The sequence below is a fragment of the Vipera ursinii genome (genome assembly GCF_947247035.1).
Source record: "Vipera ursinii genome assembly, chromosome: 9".
In the NCBI taxonomy this organism is placed as follows: domain Eukaryota; kingdom Metazoa; phylum Chordata; class Lepidosauria; order Squamata; family Viperidae; genus Vipera; species Vipera ursinii.
Window position 1 is genome coordinate 18353962 of NC_139523.1, and position 20020 is coordinate 18373981.

At 42.9% G+C, this 20020-nt stretch overlaps 1 protein-coding gene across 1 annotated transcript; it reads left to right on the forward strand.

Moving 5' to 3' along the window:
* Positions 1 to 5956: 5956 nt before the first annotated feature.
* On the forward strand, positions 5957 to 19315 carry ETV2 (ETS variant transcription factor 2). Its single transcript, XM_083369550.1, has 8 exons — positions 5957 to 6113; positions 7356 to 7433; positions 8808 to 8984; positions 9871 to 9951; positions 13811 to 13978; positions 16055 to 16216; positions 17945 to 18063; positions 18936 to 19315. Exons 2-8 carry the CDS (start codon positions 7358 to 7360, stop codon positions 19119 to 19121), a joined length of 969 nt encoding a protein of 322 aa, XP_083225676.1. The 5' UTR covers positions 5957 to 6113; positions 7356 to 7357; the 3' UTR covers positions 19122 to 19315.
* Positions 19316 to 20020: the final 705 nt, after the last annotated feature.

A 20020-nucleotide genomic window follows, 5' to 3' on the forward strand; every position in this document is an offset into this window, starting at 1 on the left:
TCTTTCTTAATTGAGATTAATTTATATTTAATCAGTAAATTGCTGAACATTGTTGATGTGAATTTTGGACTGGAGTCATTCTAATTAGAATGATCTGATCTGATCCTCTCTCTTTATCCTGTGAGCAGGAACAATTTTTAAATGATAACAATTAGCTGATTATTCTATCTCATGCTTCTTCTCTTTTGTCCTCAGTCAAGTCATTGGTTATTTATATGCTGGAGTACAGAGTGGCTTCATAACATAAGAATCTAGAACAGTGTTTCTCAAACTTTAAGGTGTGTGGTCTTCAACTTCCAGAATTGCCCAGGCAGGTGGCCAAGATTGGGAAATACTAATCTAGAAAGTTCTAGACTGGTTTACAGTCTACTAGATCAGAAAGTTTGGGCTATATTTTATTGAACAAATCACTATTGGTTGACCAGGTACAGTAAGATGACTGTATCTACACATAGCACATTTAACTTGATTATTTAATTAATCCATAGTCTGATTTTGCAAATTATGTAAACTAACCATCTGGATTAAATTTGGACAGCACAAGGGGAATTAAAAAATGAATCATGATTAATATTATTTAAATTTAGTGTTTGGTGCAAGTGCACCCATTTGGTTTTTAGCTGACCCAATTAAGCTTACATCAAGTCATGGTTTAATACATCTCCATGGGTTTGTCTGCAGAATAAACAAATTCAAGCCCCAGCAAACTATGTTATAGTTTATTGTGATGTATGGTTATCAAAGTGGAAACCCATTGCAAGAATAATATCGAATCACACGTGTCTGCTGCTTGCTGGAATGGAGCGCGTGCATGCTTGGCCACTGCTCACGCAAGTGAGGATGTTCGTGTGCGTGCATGCTGGCTTGCCATTTCTGCGGCCTGGTTGCAAACCCCTCACAGCCCACAAGTTGGGGACCCCTGTGCTAAAAACAGAAAAAGAATAAGAAATAGCAAAGAAGTTATAGGCATGAAATTGGGAAAGGAAAAGGAGATAGAGATACATCTAAATACATTTAGAGGGAATATAGCTACATCTAAATATATTTAAATAGAGGCAAGAGGAAGATCAAAGAAATCAAAATGGCGGGTGCAACTATGTGACTGAATATCTGCTGTCTATAAATGCCTCTGAGTTTAAGCCAACATCCTTCACTATACCTCCATTATCACATCCGTCGGCCTTCCTTACCTCCCTTATATCCATACACTGCTTTTCTTTATCAAACTTTCTCTTTTTGAGGTTCTCCTCAACTCCATCCAACCTTGAATTCTTGAGCCTTTCTGTTCCTCTCAACTCATACAATGCACCTTAATTTCTTTTCCAATGCGATCCTTGTTCATTCTCTCTATATGACCAAACCATCACAACATATTCATTTTGCACTGGCCATTCTCTTTTTGTACTTAATCCACGTGAATTCAGCGCTCACTCGTTCTTGACCTTATCTCTTTTTCACATGTACTTCTTAAAAATCCCACGCTAACTGCATTTACCTTGCTGAAATGGTCTTGTTTCTCTCTTCCTATAATGGCTTGATAAAGGGGAAGATACCATATACGTTGTTGTTTATCGTTTCCTGGTCTGAGTGCCAGGCTCTGGTTTTAACTTTCGCCGCTGAAGGCATTGTAGGGGCTGGCCATCCAATGATAGATTTCTCTTGTTATGTGACTGCTCTTTCATCTCTGCAGGAAAGATCTTCCACAGATACCATCAATTAACAGTTCTGTTTGATGGGCTCCGCTGAAAGCATGCTCACTCTGCTACCCCCTGCTGTAGAATACACCCACTTGGCTGCGTCTGCACAACGCACTTAACTGGGTCTGTAACCAACTTATTGGTTACATTCACACAACATGTTAATCTTGGCAATTTCCACCCGGATTATTTTTCCCCCCCTGGTTTAGCATTCTGCATGCATCCTGGCCATCAAGTTTGTCTGAAACGGTATAGGGTTTCCTGCCTGAACAGAGGATTGGACTAGAAGGCCTCCAAGGTCGCTTCCACCTCTGTTATTCTGTTCTGTTCTGTTCTTAACTACATGTACTTTATTTATTTGTAACTCAGATGAGTGAATAAGTATTAGGTTAAGGCCTGTACAAACAAACTCACTGTAGAGTTCTCTTGTAGTTATTTGGAATTGTGCTTTTGAAACATGGTTTCAGTGGTTTTCGTATTTTTAAGATAACATGTTATGAAAGAAATGGCAGGCTTTAATGCTTTGTGATGTAGCAACAGCAATTGCCAGTAGTGTTCACAGTCATCCCAAGAGTTAACTCTAGGGGTTCCATCCACACACAACGTGGGGAAGCTCAGTTAGAATTCATCTTGGTTAGGTTCTCCTTAGAGTGTCGTGTGAATTCAGCCTCTTTTGCTAGTTTGTAGTTGGGTGTTTTTCACAAGTCCCAAAAAAATGGGTTAATTCAGTAAGGCTGCTGAATGCAGTGCAATGTTTATTTCTAAATCTGGTAAATCTTTGAAAGACTCTTATGTACAGAACTGGGTAGGGTTCTGGATACCTGTCCTAAATGGTCCATTCAGGGAAAGTAATGCAAATTATATTTTCTGGCTGCAAGGTTTGTTCCTAACAAACATAAACTGGTACCTTAGGTCAGGGGTAGGCAACCTTGGCTCTTTTATGACTCGTGGACTTCAACTCCCAGAATTCCTGAGCCAGCATAGCTCAGCATGGAAACCTCTCCATTTCTCCTCAGCGTGGCTGGCTCAGGAATTCTGGGAGTTGAAGTCCACGAGTCATAAAAGAGCCAAAGTTGCCTACCCCTGCCTTACCTGGACCAGGTCACTGAAGGCCCCCCCCCCTCAAGCCCAGGGGCAGATCCAGGGGATGATTTGGTAACTGGGAAATATTTTACCCTATTTTCTATTTCATGTTTTTTATTCATGTTTTTTGGAAATAGAGATATTTGGTTTCTTCTCTGCCTGTCCAGCCAATGTTTCAGGACTCAGATAAAAGAGAGGCCGGAATATTATCTTTACTTTTTTTAAAAAAATCAATTTGTTTTTAAGATGTTTTTTTCCTCCCTAAAAAAAAGATGCCCAACTTGACCTAGTAGTGCCTTGGTCATCTGCCTCTTTCACCTTGATGGACAACACACACACACACACACACACACACACACACACACACCCTCAATTGTTCCTAGATATTTGCTGTTGGCTGAAAAAAAATCCAGCTTTCCAACTCAGGCAGAGCAAAGGGACAGTTTCTTTTCATTCTGGGTTCTCCTCCTCCTCCTCCTCCTTTTCTACTACATTTCTGAGCTCCACTGCACCTGGTTTGTGCTTTGCGGTAAGGCGTGGGGGCCCTGTGGTTTCCGGTTGCTGTTGTGCACTCCTTGTCTCTCAATGCTGGGGCTGTTGCACAATCTCACACCATACTTTCAGAGGCTGGTGTACCCACCCACCCACCTCTCTCCTGAGATTCCCTGGAAAGGGCAAAGAATGGAGCGCCCTCAAACTCAAGAGCAGCCGTGAGCCTACAAGTAAGAGTTCTTCTGAAAGATCATTGTGGCAGCTGGAATGCAGGGTGAGGGGCCTGTTCATGGGAGGAGGATGGAGAGCAGATAGTGCTTTGGAGGTAAGGAGGCAGGACTTCAGGTTTCATGTAGGACAGAGGTGCACAAGCCCCAGGGCTCTATGTAGCCCCGAACCCCTCCAGAAGTCACCACTGAATTGCAGATTTCAATTTGACAGATGCTTTCTTTAAATACTTGGCTTGGAATTATAATTAAAACAGATTTATTTGGGGACTGATGTTTCCTACAACGTCATCCTACTTATCAATCAATCAATCAATCAATCAATCAATCAGAATAGGGCTGCAAGGGACCTTGGGAGTCTTCTGGTCCAGCCCCCTGCTCAAGTAGGAGATCCTAGATCATTTCAGACAAGTGACTGTCCAGTCTTTTCTTTAAAGCCTCTAGTGATGAAGAACCTACAACTTCTGGAGGCGAGCCGTTCCACTGATTGATTGTTCTCATTGCCAGGACATTTCTCCTTAGTTCTAGGCTGCTTCTCTCCTTGGTTAGTTTCCATCCTTTGCTTCTTGTCTTGTCTTCTGGTGCTTTGGAAAATAAGTTGACCGTCTCTTCTTGGTGGCAGCCTCTCAAATACTGGAACACTAGTATCATATCACCCTTAGTCCTTCTTTTCTCTAGACTAAACATAAGGGGATCTAGCCCCCAGCATATCATGTCCAGGCCAAGGTTATGCACCCTTGATCTTGAATAAGCCTTGCCCAGATGCAGTGAACTACAGTCTGTCATCCTTGCCCAGGCTGGCAGGAAGTGACCGGGGGGGGGGAGTTTGTGGTCCAGCTGATTTAGAGAGGACCAGGTTGGGAAAGGTGAATGGAGACTCAGATGTGGGGCTAGTTCCTGGCTCAATTAGGGGTAACAAGCTTGTTGGGTGGGGAGAGCTCTTTTGTTGTTTCTTGCCCAATCTCAATCCATTGCCCAATTCTGTGGGTTTGTGGTTTAGGGCTGTTTAAGTACAAGGGGACTGGCTTCTCTATGGGTTGGGAAACTCTGCCACTCATTGCTTGCCATGGAGAAAAGTGCGCAGGAGAGACAGTGTGGGCAACATGGCCAAAATCAAGCTACTGTACTTATGTTTTTATTTTTTTTATTTTAATTCCATTTATATCCCGCCCTTCTCCGAAGACTCAGGGTGGCTTACAAGCTTAGCAGTAGCCTTCATTCTATGTATATGCCTGCTTATTAGGGCTTTCACACACCCCCAAGCGGCATTATTACAAAGTCAGCTTAATTGCCCCCAACAATCTGGGTCCTCATTTTACCTACCTGGGAAGGATGGAAGGCTGAGTCAACCTTGAGCCTGGTGAGACTCGAACCTGCACTAATTGCAGGCAGCTGGTGTTACTTAAGGAGGCTACAATGCTACAATGCTACAATGCAACCAGACTCAGTTTTTTAAATGCTTGTCCTACCCCCCCCCCCCCAACTCCTGTTTCTCAATACAGGTCACCGTTGTGTTAGGAAGGTGCTTGTGAGCACCAAGGGGAGGTGAGGTGAGGATATCTTGCTTGTTTTGTGGGTAAATATCTCACCACAATTCAGTTGGGTGTTGGATAGGCATAGCCAGCGCACTTTCCCTCCCACGTTATGATTCTGATCCAATCCTCTTCTCCTTGCTGGTGTTTGTTAAGCTCACCTCTCCTACTCTTAAGCACAGCATGTAGATATAACTGTAGAGTTGGTCAACTTAGTTCCTTCTAGAGCTTTGTTGAATTCTAGCTCTCCCTCCCTTGAACTTGCATGGCTGGTTGAGAGTGGTGGTCCAACAGCTTAGGAAGAGCTGTCTGTAACTCTTTGAATGTTCTTCTTTCAGCATCCTAGGTAAACAGCCTTGGCTCTCAGGAATAATAAACCTGGGTTAGCAGGCGTTTGACGCAGTGAGAAAATTAGTCTTTTCTGTCTTAGGGCAGGCCTTGGAGGAAGTCACGGTGTCTCCTGTGAAGATTGATTGGAGTTGGGAGGACTAGCTTGCTTGGAAGATTTGGTGAACTGTATTTTGTTCCTGAGAGATAAACACCCCTCACTTCCTCTCACGACCTTTTTTTCTGTGTCTGAAATTTGGCCACCTGGTCACCCCTCCGGGATTGCAAAGTCGTGATATACACACTCTCTCCCTCTCCTCTCTCTCTCTCTCTCTCTCTCTTTCTGTCTCTTTCACACACACAGACACACACATTGGCTGTGCTGACATGGAAAATCCGTCTGCCTCTGTCCCCCTCGCCCCCCCTCAAAAACACAGAAAAAGTCACGAAACTTGCTCCTTCATTCAACCAATGGGAGCAAAGAAGTACAAGGATATGAATACAGAGAGAAAAGTTGGGTGGGTGGGGGGAATGGTAGAGACCCCTGGCAAGGGATAAGCACCGGTCAATACTTGTATGAGGAAAGCAGCATAAAGCCACTTGGTCAGAGATACACCTAGGTGTAACTATTCTTCTCCCAACTTCTCCCAATTCCAAGGAGCAGAAGATATTTTGTGCCACTCAATCTTTGGGATTTGTTTACCCGCAAGAAATTTCTCCAAACCAGCCATCCCATAAGAGACCACTGCAAAGCGGTGAGTAAAATCAGGGGCTGAGGCAACAATTGTGTTGGAGTGATGTGTCTGTGAGTGTGTGAAAGTTAATGCAAAAATATGTTGGTTGCACGCAACCAATGCCAGACTTAATATCTAGTATCTGCAGTCTGATATATGATAAAGTCTATTTAATTTAGCCTTTCTTAGCCAGGAACCCAAAGAAATGTTGAGATTGCAAACATCTGGAACATCATGGCCAAAGGAATTCTGGGAGTTGCCAACATGTTTTGGATGATGCTGAATTGGGAAAATCTGATTCAGTTCATTCTTTTCACTAGAGGTTAGGTGGGTCCCCCCCCAAAAAAAAATTCTCCCCAATGCCACCTACGGCTTGTTTCTAGCTTGGTTTTAACTATTGAATTTAGTTACAGAATAAATCCATTTTCTGGAAGGGTATGATTAGATATATAACATTTCATTTATATTTCTGTGTTATAAATTTCCATTTTATATATACACATAAGAATCTTTAATAGTTCACAAAACAGTTTTACATAACCGAATAGCATATTTATGTATTTGTGTACAAATCTAAATCTATGTATAGATAAAATATTTTATTAATGAAGGCAAATATACATGTCCCTGGATCTTGCAAAATATATCTAACCGATATTTTTTAAAAAAATATTTTTAGTTTTATATAACTGAGTATCATATGTATCTACATATATGCGTGTGTTAGATAAGAATTTGCAATGTTTCATTAGTTAGTTTTACATAAGTGAACAATTTATATCATTAAAAAAATCAGGTCATTATTAAAACCCGGTTAGCATGGAAATAACAACGGCAACAATCAGCACAGTTTAAATCAGAAGGCATGATAAGGAATTACAGTAATTTCTGTCCATAGTGAACGACTGATTATTTAACAGATGATGGAAAGTTGGACTAAGAGCTCACGTTAAGAGAAACCCGCGTTATGAATGCAGTCTAACATTATTATACAGTTGTAAATAATTGAAACGTTGTTCATGATGTTTTGAAGGCAGGCGAGAGCATTTATTTATTTTCAGAAATGACACTCGGAGGCAGATGGGGGCTATAGTCCTGGTTTGGGGTGGGCAGTCTTAATCATGTCTCTCTCCAGATCATTCCACCTTGAGGGATGAACATGGACCATCTACCTGCTCTCCTGGCTGGGAGTCAAGCAGGACGAGAGATGGTCTTGCAGGAAGTGAGGTGGGGATTATATTTGCCTCTCTCCATGAATTGCAGATATGGAGTCTGGGCCAGAAAGTTGGAGGGATAACCCAGTACAAATGGTCCCTGCTGGAGCAGAGATTGAAGGAACAGGTAAGAGAGGCTTTTAATTTGTTTTGGGAAATGAAACAACCATTTCGTCTTGTTTTTGACAGGCCACTAAGTTGGCCTTGGCAACTGCCTGCACCTCTATTCCGAACAGAGGAAACCGGTAGAGCGTGTCTTCTTCTTGCCAAATCCTTCCCCAGATGTGGCCACCTGTTTGTGAATATATGTGTAACTGGAAAGCCAGGGGTGTCTGCGTATGCTCCACTCTGGGACACGTGACCACAAAGGATGAAGGAGGAGAGCTGAGAATGGAAAAGTCATCAATTTTTGTAGCGGCCGCCCAACTGGGTCTTCTATAGGATTGCAACCGTGGGGGGGGGGGGGGAAGGGTGTTTCTCTAAAGCTCATGGCCTGATTTGGTGCATTTAAAAACTTGGTCCTTGGCTGGCTTCTTCTCACCTCAAATTTGGACCCCTTCTGCTCACCTTTTGGAGAGTTGATAAAAGATTGGCAGTCAGATGGCTCACTCTTTTAGCCAGATTTCTGTCCAATATGGCATTTGGCTAGAAAGTGAAAGAAAAGGTAGAGATTCATTAGAGCTGAGCTCAGCTTCTGTTGATTACATCCATAGGATCTTTCTGACAACAAGATGGAAAAGGGGTTGTCCTGCCTTCTTCTTGGGTGGTAGTTTGCTTACAAATAGTCCTCAGCTCAAAACAGTTCATTTAATGACCATTCAGAGTTACAACGGCACTGAAAAAGTGACTTATGACCGTTTTTCACACTTAAGACTGTTGCGGCATCCCCAAGGTCAGGTGATTAAAATTCAGACGTGTGGCCGTTGACTCATATTTATGATGGTGGCAGTGTCCTGGGGTCATGTGATCACATTTTGTGTCCTTCTGACAAACAAAGTCGATGGGGAAGCCAGATGCATTTAGCAACCGTGCTACTAACTGAACAACTACGGCGATTTACTTAGACAAGTGTGGAAAGAAAGGCCGTAAAATGAAGCAAAATTCACTTAACAAATGTTTCACTTAGCAACAGAAATTTTGGCCTCAGTTGTGATCGGAAGTTGAGGACTGCCTGTATTCGGTCGTTCATTTATTTGAAACCTGACATTTTCTGGTGGTGTCCCATCCCAGTCAGGTCTGATCCTGCTTAGACTGTTGTTTTAAAGATCTACCAAGGTTGCCAGATCTACCGATTTGCTGTGGCATCGGCTTCAAAGAAATAAACATTATTTCATGTTTGTGTCCTGCACGAATAATCGGGCCACAAATACAGAGAGAACAGCGGGCTGGGGCTATCTCAACCCACCGATCAGCCCAGGCTAATTCCAGCAATGGGTCTGGGTGCACAGTGAAGAATATGGACACCTCTTACATTCTGTTTTCTCTCTTTACATTCCACAAGACTTTTTGGAAGAGTACAGGAAGATTTTCCAAGATGATTTTGGTGACGTAGGTTCCTGGTTTCTACCAGAACATGAAATGGTGCAGGAGCTGCCAAGCTGGACTGGGGGAAGTTACCTTGCTGAACTGGAAGGTTTTGAGAAGGCGATGACATGTCATGAATCGTTTGGCTTAAAAGGTAAATAGCATTCCGGACAGTAGAGGAAGTTGGGATGTAGTCATAGCATCAGAATCCCAAATTATTTATCCCAACCGGTGCTCTATCAGAATTCCTTCTTAATTTGAAGAGGGTGCATGAATCTGCATTTCTCCTCTCCCCTTTCCATCCCTTTTATCCATTACAGTTATGAAAGTTCAAGCAGGAACGATTTTATTTTCTCTTTTCTAAGACTTTATTTTAGACATGTAAAGAAAATCTGAAAGGAAGGGATTAAACAAAATTAAGAATAGTGTGGAGGCTGATTCATGGAGATTTGAATTTAAATTGTACTAAACATTCTCTTTAAATATAAAGCAGTATTCTAATTTTGATAGGAATATGACTGTTGGATATTCTATTTCAAATATACTTTATTAAATGTCTAGAAAAATTATGTTACTCCTTTCCTATTCTTTTTTTATTCTTGGCACTTTTTCTCTCCTTATTTTTAGCAATCATGAAGAGTTGTCATCAAGTCCCCAAATTAAAAGTTCATTTTTTCCCCTTTTCAAGAGAGAAGTTCAAAAGTGGTCTCCAAAGTTTTCTTCTCTTTAATCAAGGTTTTTAGTTTCACCATTTCAGCCAGCTCCATTAATCTCACCATCCATTCTTCCACTGTGAGAATCCACACCTCCTTCTATCTCTGTGCTTGCAAAGGTCTCACTGCTTTGATCGTATATAGAAATAAAGTCTCTGGTTTTTTCACAAGCTGCTTATCCATCAATTTTCAAGAAATCATGTATTAACAACCCTAGGTATCACTTTAGCAATAGAATTATAAACAGCAGTTACTGCATCATCCCTAACACCACATACCGTCACTGCAAGAATAAACATTAATGGAATTATCTCCCTTCTTTTTGAGGCTTTCCTGAGTATACCAAGACCATCATGGAATTGAAGCAAGTTTCTTCTGATCCAGACTACAGAGAACCATACCATGGTGGTGAGTTTTGGCTGATACTTGGAAGGAGAGAGAGGGAAGAAAGCTTGTGGCATTAAGTGCAGGGGTAGGCAACCTTGGCTCTTTTATGACTTGTGGACTTCAACTCCCAGAATTCCTGAGCCAGCATGGCTCAGCATGGAAACCTCTCCCTTTTCCCTCAGCATGGCTGGCTCAGGAATTCTGGGAGTTGAAGTCCACCAGTCAAGAAAGAGCCAAGGTTGCCTATCCCTGCACTAAGGAAATACTTAGTGGGAAATTATTATTAATAATGATGATGATGATGATGATGATGATGATGATGATGATGATGATGATGGAAGGGACCTTGGAAGTCATCTAGTCCAACCCGCTGCTCAGGCAGGAAACCCTATACCATTTCAGACAAATGGCCGTCCAGTCTCTTCTTGAAAACTTCCAGTGTTCGAGCATTCACAGCTTCTGGAGGCAGGTTGTTCTTCTGATTAATTGTTCTGTCAGATAATTTCTCCTTAGTTCTAGGCTGCTTCTCTCTTTTGTTAGTTTCCATCCATGGCTTCTTGTCCTGCCTTCAGGTGCTTCGGAGAATAGCTTGACTCCCTCTTCTTTGTGGCAGCCCCTGAGATATTGGAACGCTGCTATCCTGTCCCCCCTCATCCTTCCCTTCATTAAACTAGGCATACCCAATTCCAGCAACCGTTCCTTATGCATTTTAGCCTCCAGTCCCCCAATCATCTTTGTTGCTCTTCTCTGCACTCCCTCTAGAATCTCAAAATCTTCTTTACATCATGGTGAAGAAGAATTGTGGGGCTTATACTCTCATAACTATCAAATCCTCATTTGACGGGAAATGAGGATTAACAGATTCATTTATTTATTAAATACATTTAAAGTGGCTGCTGAACTCACACATAATGACTCAAACCTTACCGAAAGTTGATTCAAACTTCAATATTTGGAAAATTTAAAGCAAAAGAGATGCTCAGTTTTGACTCATTTTTTTGTAGCTTCTAATTTCATGTGGCAATTTATACTCTGTTGGCCGTGATTCTTGATATTTATCCTTTGCTTCAAGCTTAACCATGATTTTTAGCCCTCTAGGCTAAAATATTCAACCATTTATTAATATTGCAGCTTAAAATTATAAACTTCTTGAGATTTTAGACCCCCTTTTTGGGCTTTTCTTTTATGTTCTTGATCTGTTTTCTATTTTGCATTTGTGTGTATATGTTTTCTTTGAAAACAAAAAAAAAGAATCACATCAAAACAAAAAGTTTTAATTTTTTGTTTATTAAACTGCAGAACCTTAAAGGGTCCCAAAGAGTGAAAAATAAAAATATAAAAGGCAAAATAAAGAAATAGATCAAAGTAAAAATGCTGCAGTAAAGAATTTGATGACACAATCTGTCCTTCATTACCTAAATATTAAGTCCAGTTGTTTTTTTGAACAGAACCTTTGGGACACATAAATATTTATGCTATACTTTTCATATTTAATCATAAACATTGGGCATGTTTGCTCATATCTGTTTAAATAATTCCATCTGTGGGTTTTTTTTTAAATTTAGCTTCTTTCCTTATTTTCTTTGGAAGCCGTATGGCAGATATCTAAATTTGCCTTGCTAGTAACGTGACTTATACAGGGGATTCATTCCTGCTTAAATTTGGTCCTATGATAACTCTATACTGTAGCTTAGCCATCGCTGCACATTCAGTGAAGGTGAAAAATTTCTTTAGGCTCATCAGTATACCTTTCAATGAATCCTTTTGAGAATGGTACAGCTAAGAAAGAATACCTTACATGTACCTATTTAAAGGGAAGTGAAATGAGCTATGTCACAAGTCCTTATGGGTATTTCTCAGTACATGAACGCAATGACTTGGTTAGATGGCTAAGTACATGCATACGTGTGTTGGGATGATTAAACAAAGCTACTCTCCCCTTATTATCCCCTTTTTTTAAAATATATATATATTCTATGGACTCCTATTTGAAATTAGTTAAATTGATGGTGGCTTTGCAGCAAGACAGAGCAAGACGCGGCATAACAGCACAATAAAAGCCAGCACTCTCTTTCAGCTGAGACAATTTGGAGTTAAAGGAACAAGAGGAAGTGAAGGTTTAAAAAACTTTGCTGAAATGTTGTAAGGCTGCCAGTTATTAGCCTTCCCCAAAACTGTTCCCCTTTAGAAGGGCTAGGCTATGACTCCCATGGTTCCCTGCCAACGCAACTCTCTGGGAATTATGGGAGTTGCCATGTTGCTGTGGTGGTGCAGTGGTTAGAATGCAGTACTGCAGGCTAACTCAGTTCAATTCTGACTGGCCCAAGGTTGACTCAGCCTTCCATCCTTCTGAAGTCAGTAAAATGAAGAGCCAAATTGTTGGGAGCAAAATGCTGCCTCTGTAAACCACTTTAAAAAAGCTGTAAAGCAGGATTCCCCAACCTTGGCAACTTTAAGACCTGTGGACTTCAACTCCCAGAATTCCCCAGCCAGCATGCCTGGCTGGGGAATTCTGGGAGTTGAAGTCCACAGGTCTTAAAGTTGCCAAGATTGGGGACCCCTGCTGTAAAGCACTGTGAAGCGATATATAAGTCTAAGTGCTATTGCTAAATGCTATATATCTGAAATGTGGATGAGGATTGGAGGAATAATAACTACTACCGTACTACTACAACAGGAGTATTATAGGTATAGCATAAAAGGCAATTTTCATTATACGTGGATGAGAATTCTTTTGAAGTTTTCCAGACAAGGCACTTATTAGAAATCTCCAGCACTCATTGATCAGAGCATTGGAAAGTTGTACAGTTGGAATAGGCTACGAGATCATCTAGTCCAGGGGTAGGCAACCTCGGCTCTTTTATGACTCATGAACTTCAACTCCCAAAATTCCTGGGAGCATAGCTGGCTCAGGAATTCTGGGAATTGAAGTCCATGAGTCATAAAAGAGCCGAGGTTGCCTACCCCTGATCTAGTCCAACCTTCTGCAATGTGTAGGAGAACCAGTTAAACCATTCATGAGAGTTGATTGTCCATTTTCTTCAAACTTTCTAGAGGTGGACAACCCATAGCCTCAATAGGTAAATCGGTCCTCAGATCTGTACAGATCTTACCATCGTTCTGCTTAAATTTTCCCTTACATTTGGAGGGGTGAGTCAAATGGTGGCTGGCATCCTAAGCCCAACGGATCAAACCACAATCCAGCTTGAAGTCTTATGCACATTCTATCATGGTTCATAAATCCCAGCTTATGGCTGAGTGCAGCGCGTGAATCCAGGCAATTGTGACTCAGGCAAACCCTACTCAAGCGCTTAATAAATATGTGCTCTGTTTTCTCCCTGTGTAGAGGACACAGGGACTGGCCTTGAAGGTGACATGGTCTGTAAGAATAACCTACAGACGGGGGAAAGAGTTGCTACCAAGCCAGTGTCAGAGAAGTGCAGTTTGAGCCTGAAAATATCAAGAAAATAATATGAGAAACGTTTTTCAGATCAGCCCCTCTCTAATTCACACAAAAATAAAAGGAGAGAGGAGGAAGAACATCCAGACTTGCAAGACTCTGTTACTAGAGCTGTTCCAAAGTAATCATGATCTATACGGCATTGGTTTCTTAATCTGGTCTACCTTGTTGGGCTGGCACACCTGTACCGCAACATCTGTTTAGGAGAGAGGTAAAAAGAGCCTGAATTCCTTCAAGGTCTTTTGACTCTTAGGACCAGAAGCTGTTCTCTTCAGAGACTGCAGCCTGAGGATGTTTACAACCTGGAATTCTTGCCTCCAGTAGGCACCTATGATTATAGGTAGACACCAGGGGAGAAAAGTGACAGGACTACCATTCTCCCATGATTCTGACGACACCTGTGCCTTTTATCTCCCGCAGCTTCTAGAACGGTGCTCCAACAAGACAGTGTACCCCACAGCTTTGAGGGCTCCAGCTGCCCCCCACCAGTTCCTCAGCCTTGGTTTGTTCTCTATCCTGATTCTCCTGGAGAACAGGTGTCTTCTGCTCAGCTTCCTCTGGGAGATCACCAAGAGCAGCCGAAGGAAGGTACAATCTCCCATTTGCATGTCTTTGTATGATTCTTGTCCTCCAAACTATCCTCCGTGACAGTTCGTGATTTTTAAAAATTCATTTTCAACATGCTTTAGAATTTTCTTTGGCGGTGTTTCACAGCTTGCATTATCATTGCTAGGTAGCTGAAGGGGCTATTTGATTTTTGGGTTTTTTTTTAAACAACAACAACAACAACATGATTTTGTGAGTGTGCATGTATGTCACTCTTTCACATCTTAACCTAAAAAGAGTTCCATGAGAAATTTCTGGGATTTAATGGCAGCATAAGAAGGCCCTATCATTTGCTCATCTCAGAATCTTAGAGCAGTGTTTCTCAACCTCAGGAATTTTACGATGGATGGACTTCAACTCCCAGAATTCCTCAACCAGCAGTGCAACATCCCTTGGCCAAGTCATCACTAAAGCAGATGCCAGAATTCTGCATCTCCCCATCGAGACTTATCCTTTGAAAACCCAAAGCAAACGCAATTCCTTTTTCACCATGTGGAATGTGAATGATGAAAACGAAATTAGCATAATGCTAATTTTGAGTAAGACATCCTGCTTCTCCTCAACACTGCGCTCACTCAATGTGTTTAACTTTAAACCAGATTAAGGGAGCGCAGTTGGTGTGGTTCATAATATTCTCTGTCTCAACCTCTGAACCATATGATGGCCTAGTGTGGTGGCTGAATTCACTCAAGATGCTAAGGCAGTAGTGGCTGAGCTCCATCAATGTACACTGAACCCCCAAGTTCCCCACCTCATGCTTATTATTTATTTATTTATTTATTTATTTGTTTTTATAAACCGCCCTTCTCCCGAGGGACTCAGGGCGGTGTACAGAATAAGATAGGCATACAGAATGAACCGTAATGAAAAACAAACACTAGTAAAATACAAACTGGGACCCCAATAAGAGCTATCAGGCCAGGCCGGACTGCTGGAACAGGTAAGTTTTTAATTCTCGCCGGAAGGTGCGGAGGTCGGGGGCCATCCGGATTTCGGTTGGCAAGCTGTTCCAGAGGGCTGGCGCACCCACTGAGAATGCCCTCCCCCTGGGGGCCACCAGCCGACATTCCTTGAGCGGTGGCACCCTGAGGAGGCCCTCTCTGTGGGAGCGCACAGGGCGGTGGGGCGCTGACATTGGCAGAAGGTGCTCCCGCAGGTAGTCCGGACCCATGCCATGTAGGGCTTTGTATGTCATTGTCAGCACCTTGAACTTCACACGGAAGGCAACTGGAAGCCAGTGCAGCGCACGGAGGAGAGGTGTGATATGGGAGTATCGGGAGGCTCCCAAGAGTGTCCGCGCCGCTGCACTTTGCACCAGTTGAAGCTTCCGAGTGGATCTCAAGGGCAGCCCCAAGTAGAGAGCGTTACAGTAGTCTAGGCGAGAGGTCACAAGAGCATGGGTGACTGTACGTAAGGCATCCAGGTCCAGATAAGGCCGTAATTGGCGAACTAGTCGAACCCGGGAGAAGGCCCCCTTGGTCACAGCTCCTATGTGATCTTCCAGGGAGAGCTGCGAGTCAAGGAGGACACCCAGGTTGCGGGCCCTATCAACAGGGGGTAGTAACTCGTCCCCGATGTTAAGGGATGGGATGTTCTGAGTATCCTGGCTAGCCGGTACGTACAGCCATTCAGTCTTATTAATGTGTTTTAATGCAAGAATTAGGCCAACACAGTTTCTAGCAAAGATTTCTGACTTCTAATCAGAATACTATAATTTGCTCTAGAGGTTAAGGAACCAGACTAAGAACCAGGAGACTGTGAGTTCTAGTCCTGCCTTATGCGTGAAAGCTGGCTGGGTGACTTCGGGCCAGTCAGATGGAGTTCTATGAATTCTACAATAATCTGAATCATAAACCAACCAGCCAACCAACCATGTGCTGCTTTAAAGCAAACTTAGCTACATTTGTACCAAATGCTATTGGGCCTTTAAGGAACTGGTTAAAGGGATTGTGTGAACGCAAGCAGTGTGTATGTGGTTCTTGTCCTTCTGTAAGATTTTGATCACTAGCTTTCATGCTAACTTCCCTGATTCCCTTCATCCATTGCCGTTATCTCTAGAACATTGGATTGAGTCCCTTGGTCCCGATTCAGGCAGCCAATCCAGTGCCTTGGACAGCGATTCTTGTCAATGTGATTCACCAATCAGGAGCCAGAAAAAACGGGAACGCAGAGACCAGGCTGATAGCAGGAACACCAATACTTTACCTAGAGATCGGGCAGGTAAGGTTTATTTTATTTTATTTTATTTTTCACAGTTCCTTTAATATACCACAAACTAACCAATGAAATTTAAACATTTTTTCAGGTATTTAACATTTGTTATATCAGTAATGCTGTAGGTATTATATATCGCCATACATACACGTAGGTTTGGGTGCTGCTCGTCCATTTCCCCTTTCACTGTATCCACCCTCCTTCTCTCTCTTCCCTCTTCTCTCCTTTCTTTCTCCCTTTCTCCTTTCTTTCCTACTTCCCTCTTCTTCCTCTCCTCTCCTCTTTCCCTCACCACTCCCCTCCCGTTTCTCCCCACCTCTCCTCCTCTTTCCCTCCAACCTTCCTACTTCCTTCCCCCTCCTCTACTCTCTTCCCTCTCTCCTCTCCTTTCTTCCCTCCCATTCCTCTTCCGATACAATTCAGGGGTGATGTCCGAGCAGCTCCTCAGGCAGGTAAGGTTGAGGTCGGAGAATATCAGAAACCTAATAATGTGCTGACACTAAACTTCCAAGTCTTACACGACTTTTTAAATTCTTTGCCCGGTCATTAAGATCAAATGCAGATAATCCTTTTTTTTTTTGCCCCATCAACTGGCAGGTATGATGTGGCTTCTTACTAGCGATTCTAAAACTAGGAAAGGATCTGGGGATCTGCCATTCTATCCCTCTGGCTTTTGGATACAGTCTCTGGTAGCCTACTTTGACAGGAGCTTTTGAATGCAGTGATAAAGGAAGAAAAAAATATATATTGAAAGTGGTTGATAGAGCTTGGAAGTGCTACCCATTGCCTAATTTGGGGTGGGGTGAGGAGTAGGTTGCAACAGAATCCTTTGTAGCATTGGAGTAGTTTTGGCTTATGACCAGATTTTCCATTTCTAAGCAAGGCGGCTGTTAAGTGAGGAGCAGCTCATTTTATGACCTTTTTTTTGGCCACGTTTATTAAGCAAGTCACTGCAGTTGTTAAGCAGATCTAGCTTCCCCATTGACTTGGCTTGTCAGAAGCCAGCTGGAAAAATCACAAATGGTGATCATACGAACCCTGCGATGCTTGCAACTATCGTAAACATGTGCCGGTGGCCAAGCACTCATGCAATGGCCATGAGGACTGGTCACAAGTCACTTTTATCAATGCCGTGGAAGCTTTGAATGGTCACTGAAGAAATAGGCGTAAGTCAAGGACCACCTATATCAGGGGTCTTCAAACTTGGCCCTTTTATGACTTGTGGACTTCAACTCCCAGAATTCCTCAGCCAGGCACTGCCTGAGGAATTCTGGGACCTGAAGTCCACAAGTCATAAAAGGGCCAAGTCTGAAGATCCCTGAACTATATAGTATTTTCAGTTGTTTGCAGAGAAACTCAAGTCATTTAAGCAGACCATCTTTTTTCAAGGTTCTTCAGATTGCTTTTTTTTCTTTCTTTCTTTCTTTCTTTCTTTCTTTCTTTCTTTCTTTCTTTCTTTCTTTCTTTCTTTCTTTCTTTCTTTCTTTCTTTCTTTCTTTCTTTCTTTCTTTCTTTCTTTCTTTCTTTCTTTCTTTCTTTCTTTCTTCCTTCCTTTCTTCCTTCCTACCTTCCTTCCTTCCTTCCTTCCTTCCTTCCCTTTTCTTTTTTTCTTTTTTTTCTTTTCTTTCTTTCCCCTATTTTTAAGTGGCATGCCTGAAGGCCCTTATTTTTTTTCTGGTTGCAAATAATAGCTGTTTCCCAATCGCCCCTGTTCATCTCCTATTTTTCTGGCAGGGGCCGGGCCAATTCAGTTATGGCGCTTTCTGCTGGAGCTTCTCCAAGATGGCTCCTGCCAAGCCCTCATCCGTTGGACAGGGAACGACTGGGAATTCAAGCTCTGTGACCCACACGAGGTGAGTCCCCCTCGCCCTCCCCTCATTTACACAACCCAGGGTGCCCTTCACTTGTGGCAAAGGATCTCTCAGGAATACATCAACTGGGATTTGGATGGGGACGTGGTCCTCAGGATGACATGGTTTCGTGTTTGTTAAATCAAGTGCTTAGTCCCTATGAATGTGCAACAGGAAAAAGGAAGCTGAGCAAGTGTATGCACTGCAGCAGGTTTTAGATGTGGGCATGGATGGCTTGCCTTAATGGGTTGCATGAAACTAATTGTGGCTAATCCAACAAATCATGGCCTAGGATTAGGGCAGGGGTAGGCAACCTTGGCTCTTTTATGACTTGTGGACTTCATCTCCCAGAATTACTGAGCCAGCCATGCTGAGGGCAAATGAAGAGGTTTCCATGCTGAGCCATGCTGGCTCAGGAATTCTGGGAGTTGAAGTCCACGAGTCATAAAAGTGCCAAGGTTGCCTACCCCTGGATTAGGGCGTACAAACAACTCAGGGCTTAACTTGGTCCCTTAGCATCCCAATCCCCTTTATTAAAGACCAGAGGTTTCTCGCCATCATAAAGCAAGCAGTACAGTGAGTTTAATGGACTCCGTTGCCTGTAAACCTCCAGAGAAAGAAATATCACGGCCTCATCTACTGTGGTCCTTCCCCTCCCACTCCCCCAATTTCTATAATGCTCTCTGCTTTAGCCTGAGATGCTGTGCTAGCCACAACAGGCCAAGGCAATGCAGCATGTGTGTATTGTCTGGCCACAAGCCAGAACTAGCAACGCTTGAGCAATGACTTGGGATAAAATAGGTTTCTGGTTATCAGTGTCAATGGACTGCCTGCTCATTTCCCCTCTGTCCCCCCTCCCTCTCGTTTCCTGCTAGGTGGCCAGGCGCTGGGGCAAACGCAAGAACAAGCCCCGCATGACGTATGAGAAACTGAGTCGGGGGCTGCGCTATTATTACCACAAGAACATCATTCACAAGACTAGCGGTCAGCGCTACGTCTACCGCTTTGTTTGCGACATCCAGGGTCTCCTGGCTGAATTGGATAAGAAATTGCAGATTTAGCATGCAACCATCTTAAGAGAACCTTTTCTTCATTCCTTACGCACCCAAATCTCAGAAGAGCTCAGAAGAGCTCGCAGGACCGGCTTCCTTGGAGAAGACTCTGCTTCCTTTAAGCTATGTCTAAAACAAGGGTGTGAGAAATGGCTGGCTGTGGGCTGCAGAGTAAGGGGGTGGGCAGACCCTCTCTGGATTGGGCAGGGCAAAAAATAGTGTGGGGGGGGGAACTGGGGGGGAGGGAAGTCTTGCTTTTGTGGGATGGATAGGTAAAAATAATCCCCCTCCCAAAATAGAATTCAAGTCTTGATCTTAGCTTGAGAAGACAGGCAGGGAAGTAGCCAATCACACTGGCTAAAAGTGTAGAATATTAGCCGAAGTTTGGCAGATAAAGGCATGGCCGTTACTTCTCTTGATTGAAAGAGTGAGAACTAGCAAGTTTTGATCAGCATTAAATATCTTGATTTTCACAGACATTTTGGAGGATGGCCATTCTTGAGGCTATCCGCTCTCCCTCTCTCTCTCTCTCTCTCACACACACACACATCCCCTCCTCCTTTAGCCATTATTAAACCATATAAAACAGGGTTCTGCCTCTCATAATAGAAAAGAGGTTCTCCAACTCTCTTCAACTCCTTCCAAATCCTTTTGGGGAGTGGGGGTGGGGGAAATGGCCCCCTTGCCAATTGCTTTTTAAGCAGGTCTTAAGTATCTGTGTCAATCTGTGTCTTCATAAGGAAGACGATGAGCTGGCTCTTTAAACAGTCGCCGCTGTTAGAGGGCAAAATTATATTGATCTCAATCAGGAAACTTCGTGGTGGTTGGAAAATGTAGACTTTTGTTTTGCTGTACGGATTGTAAACTACGTTCATTCTTAAAGTTGGCATCTGAGTCCTGGAATAAAC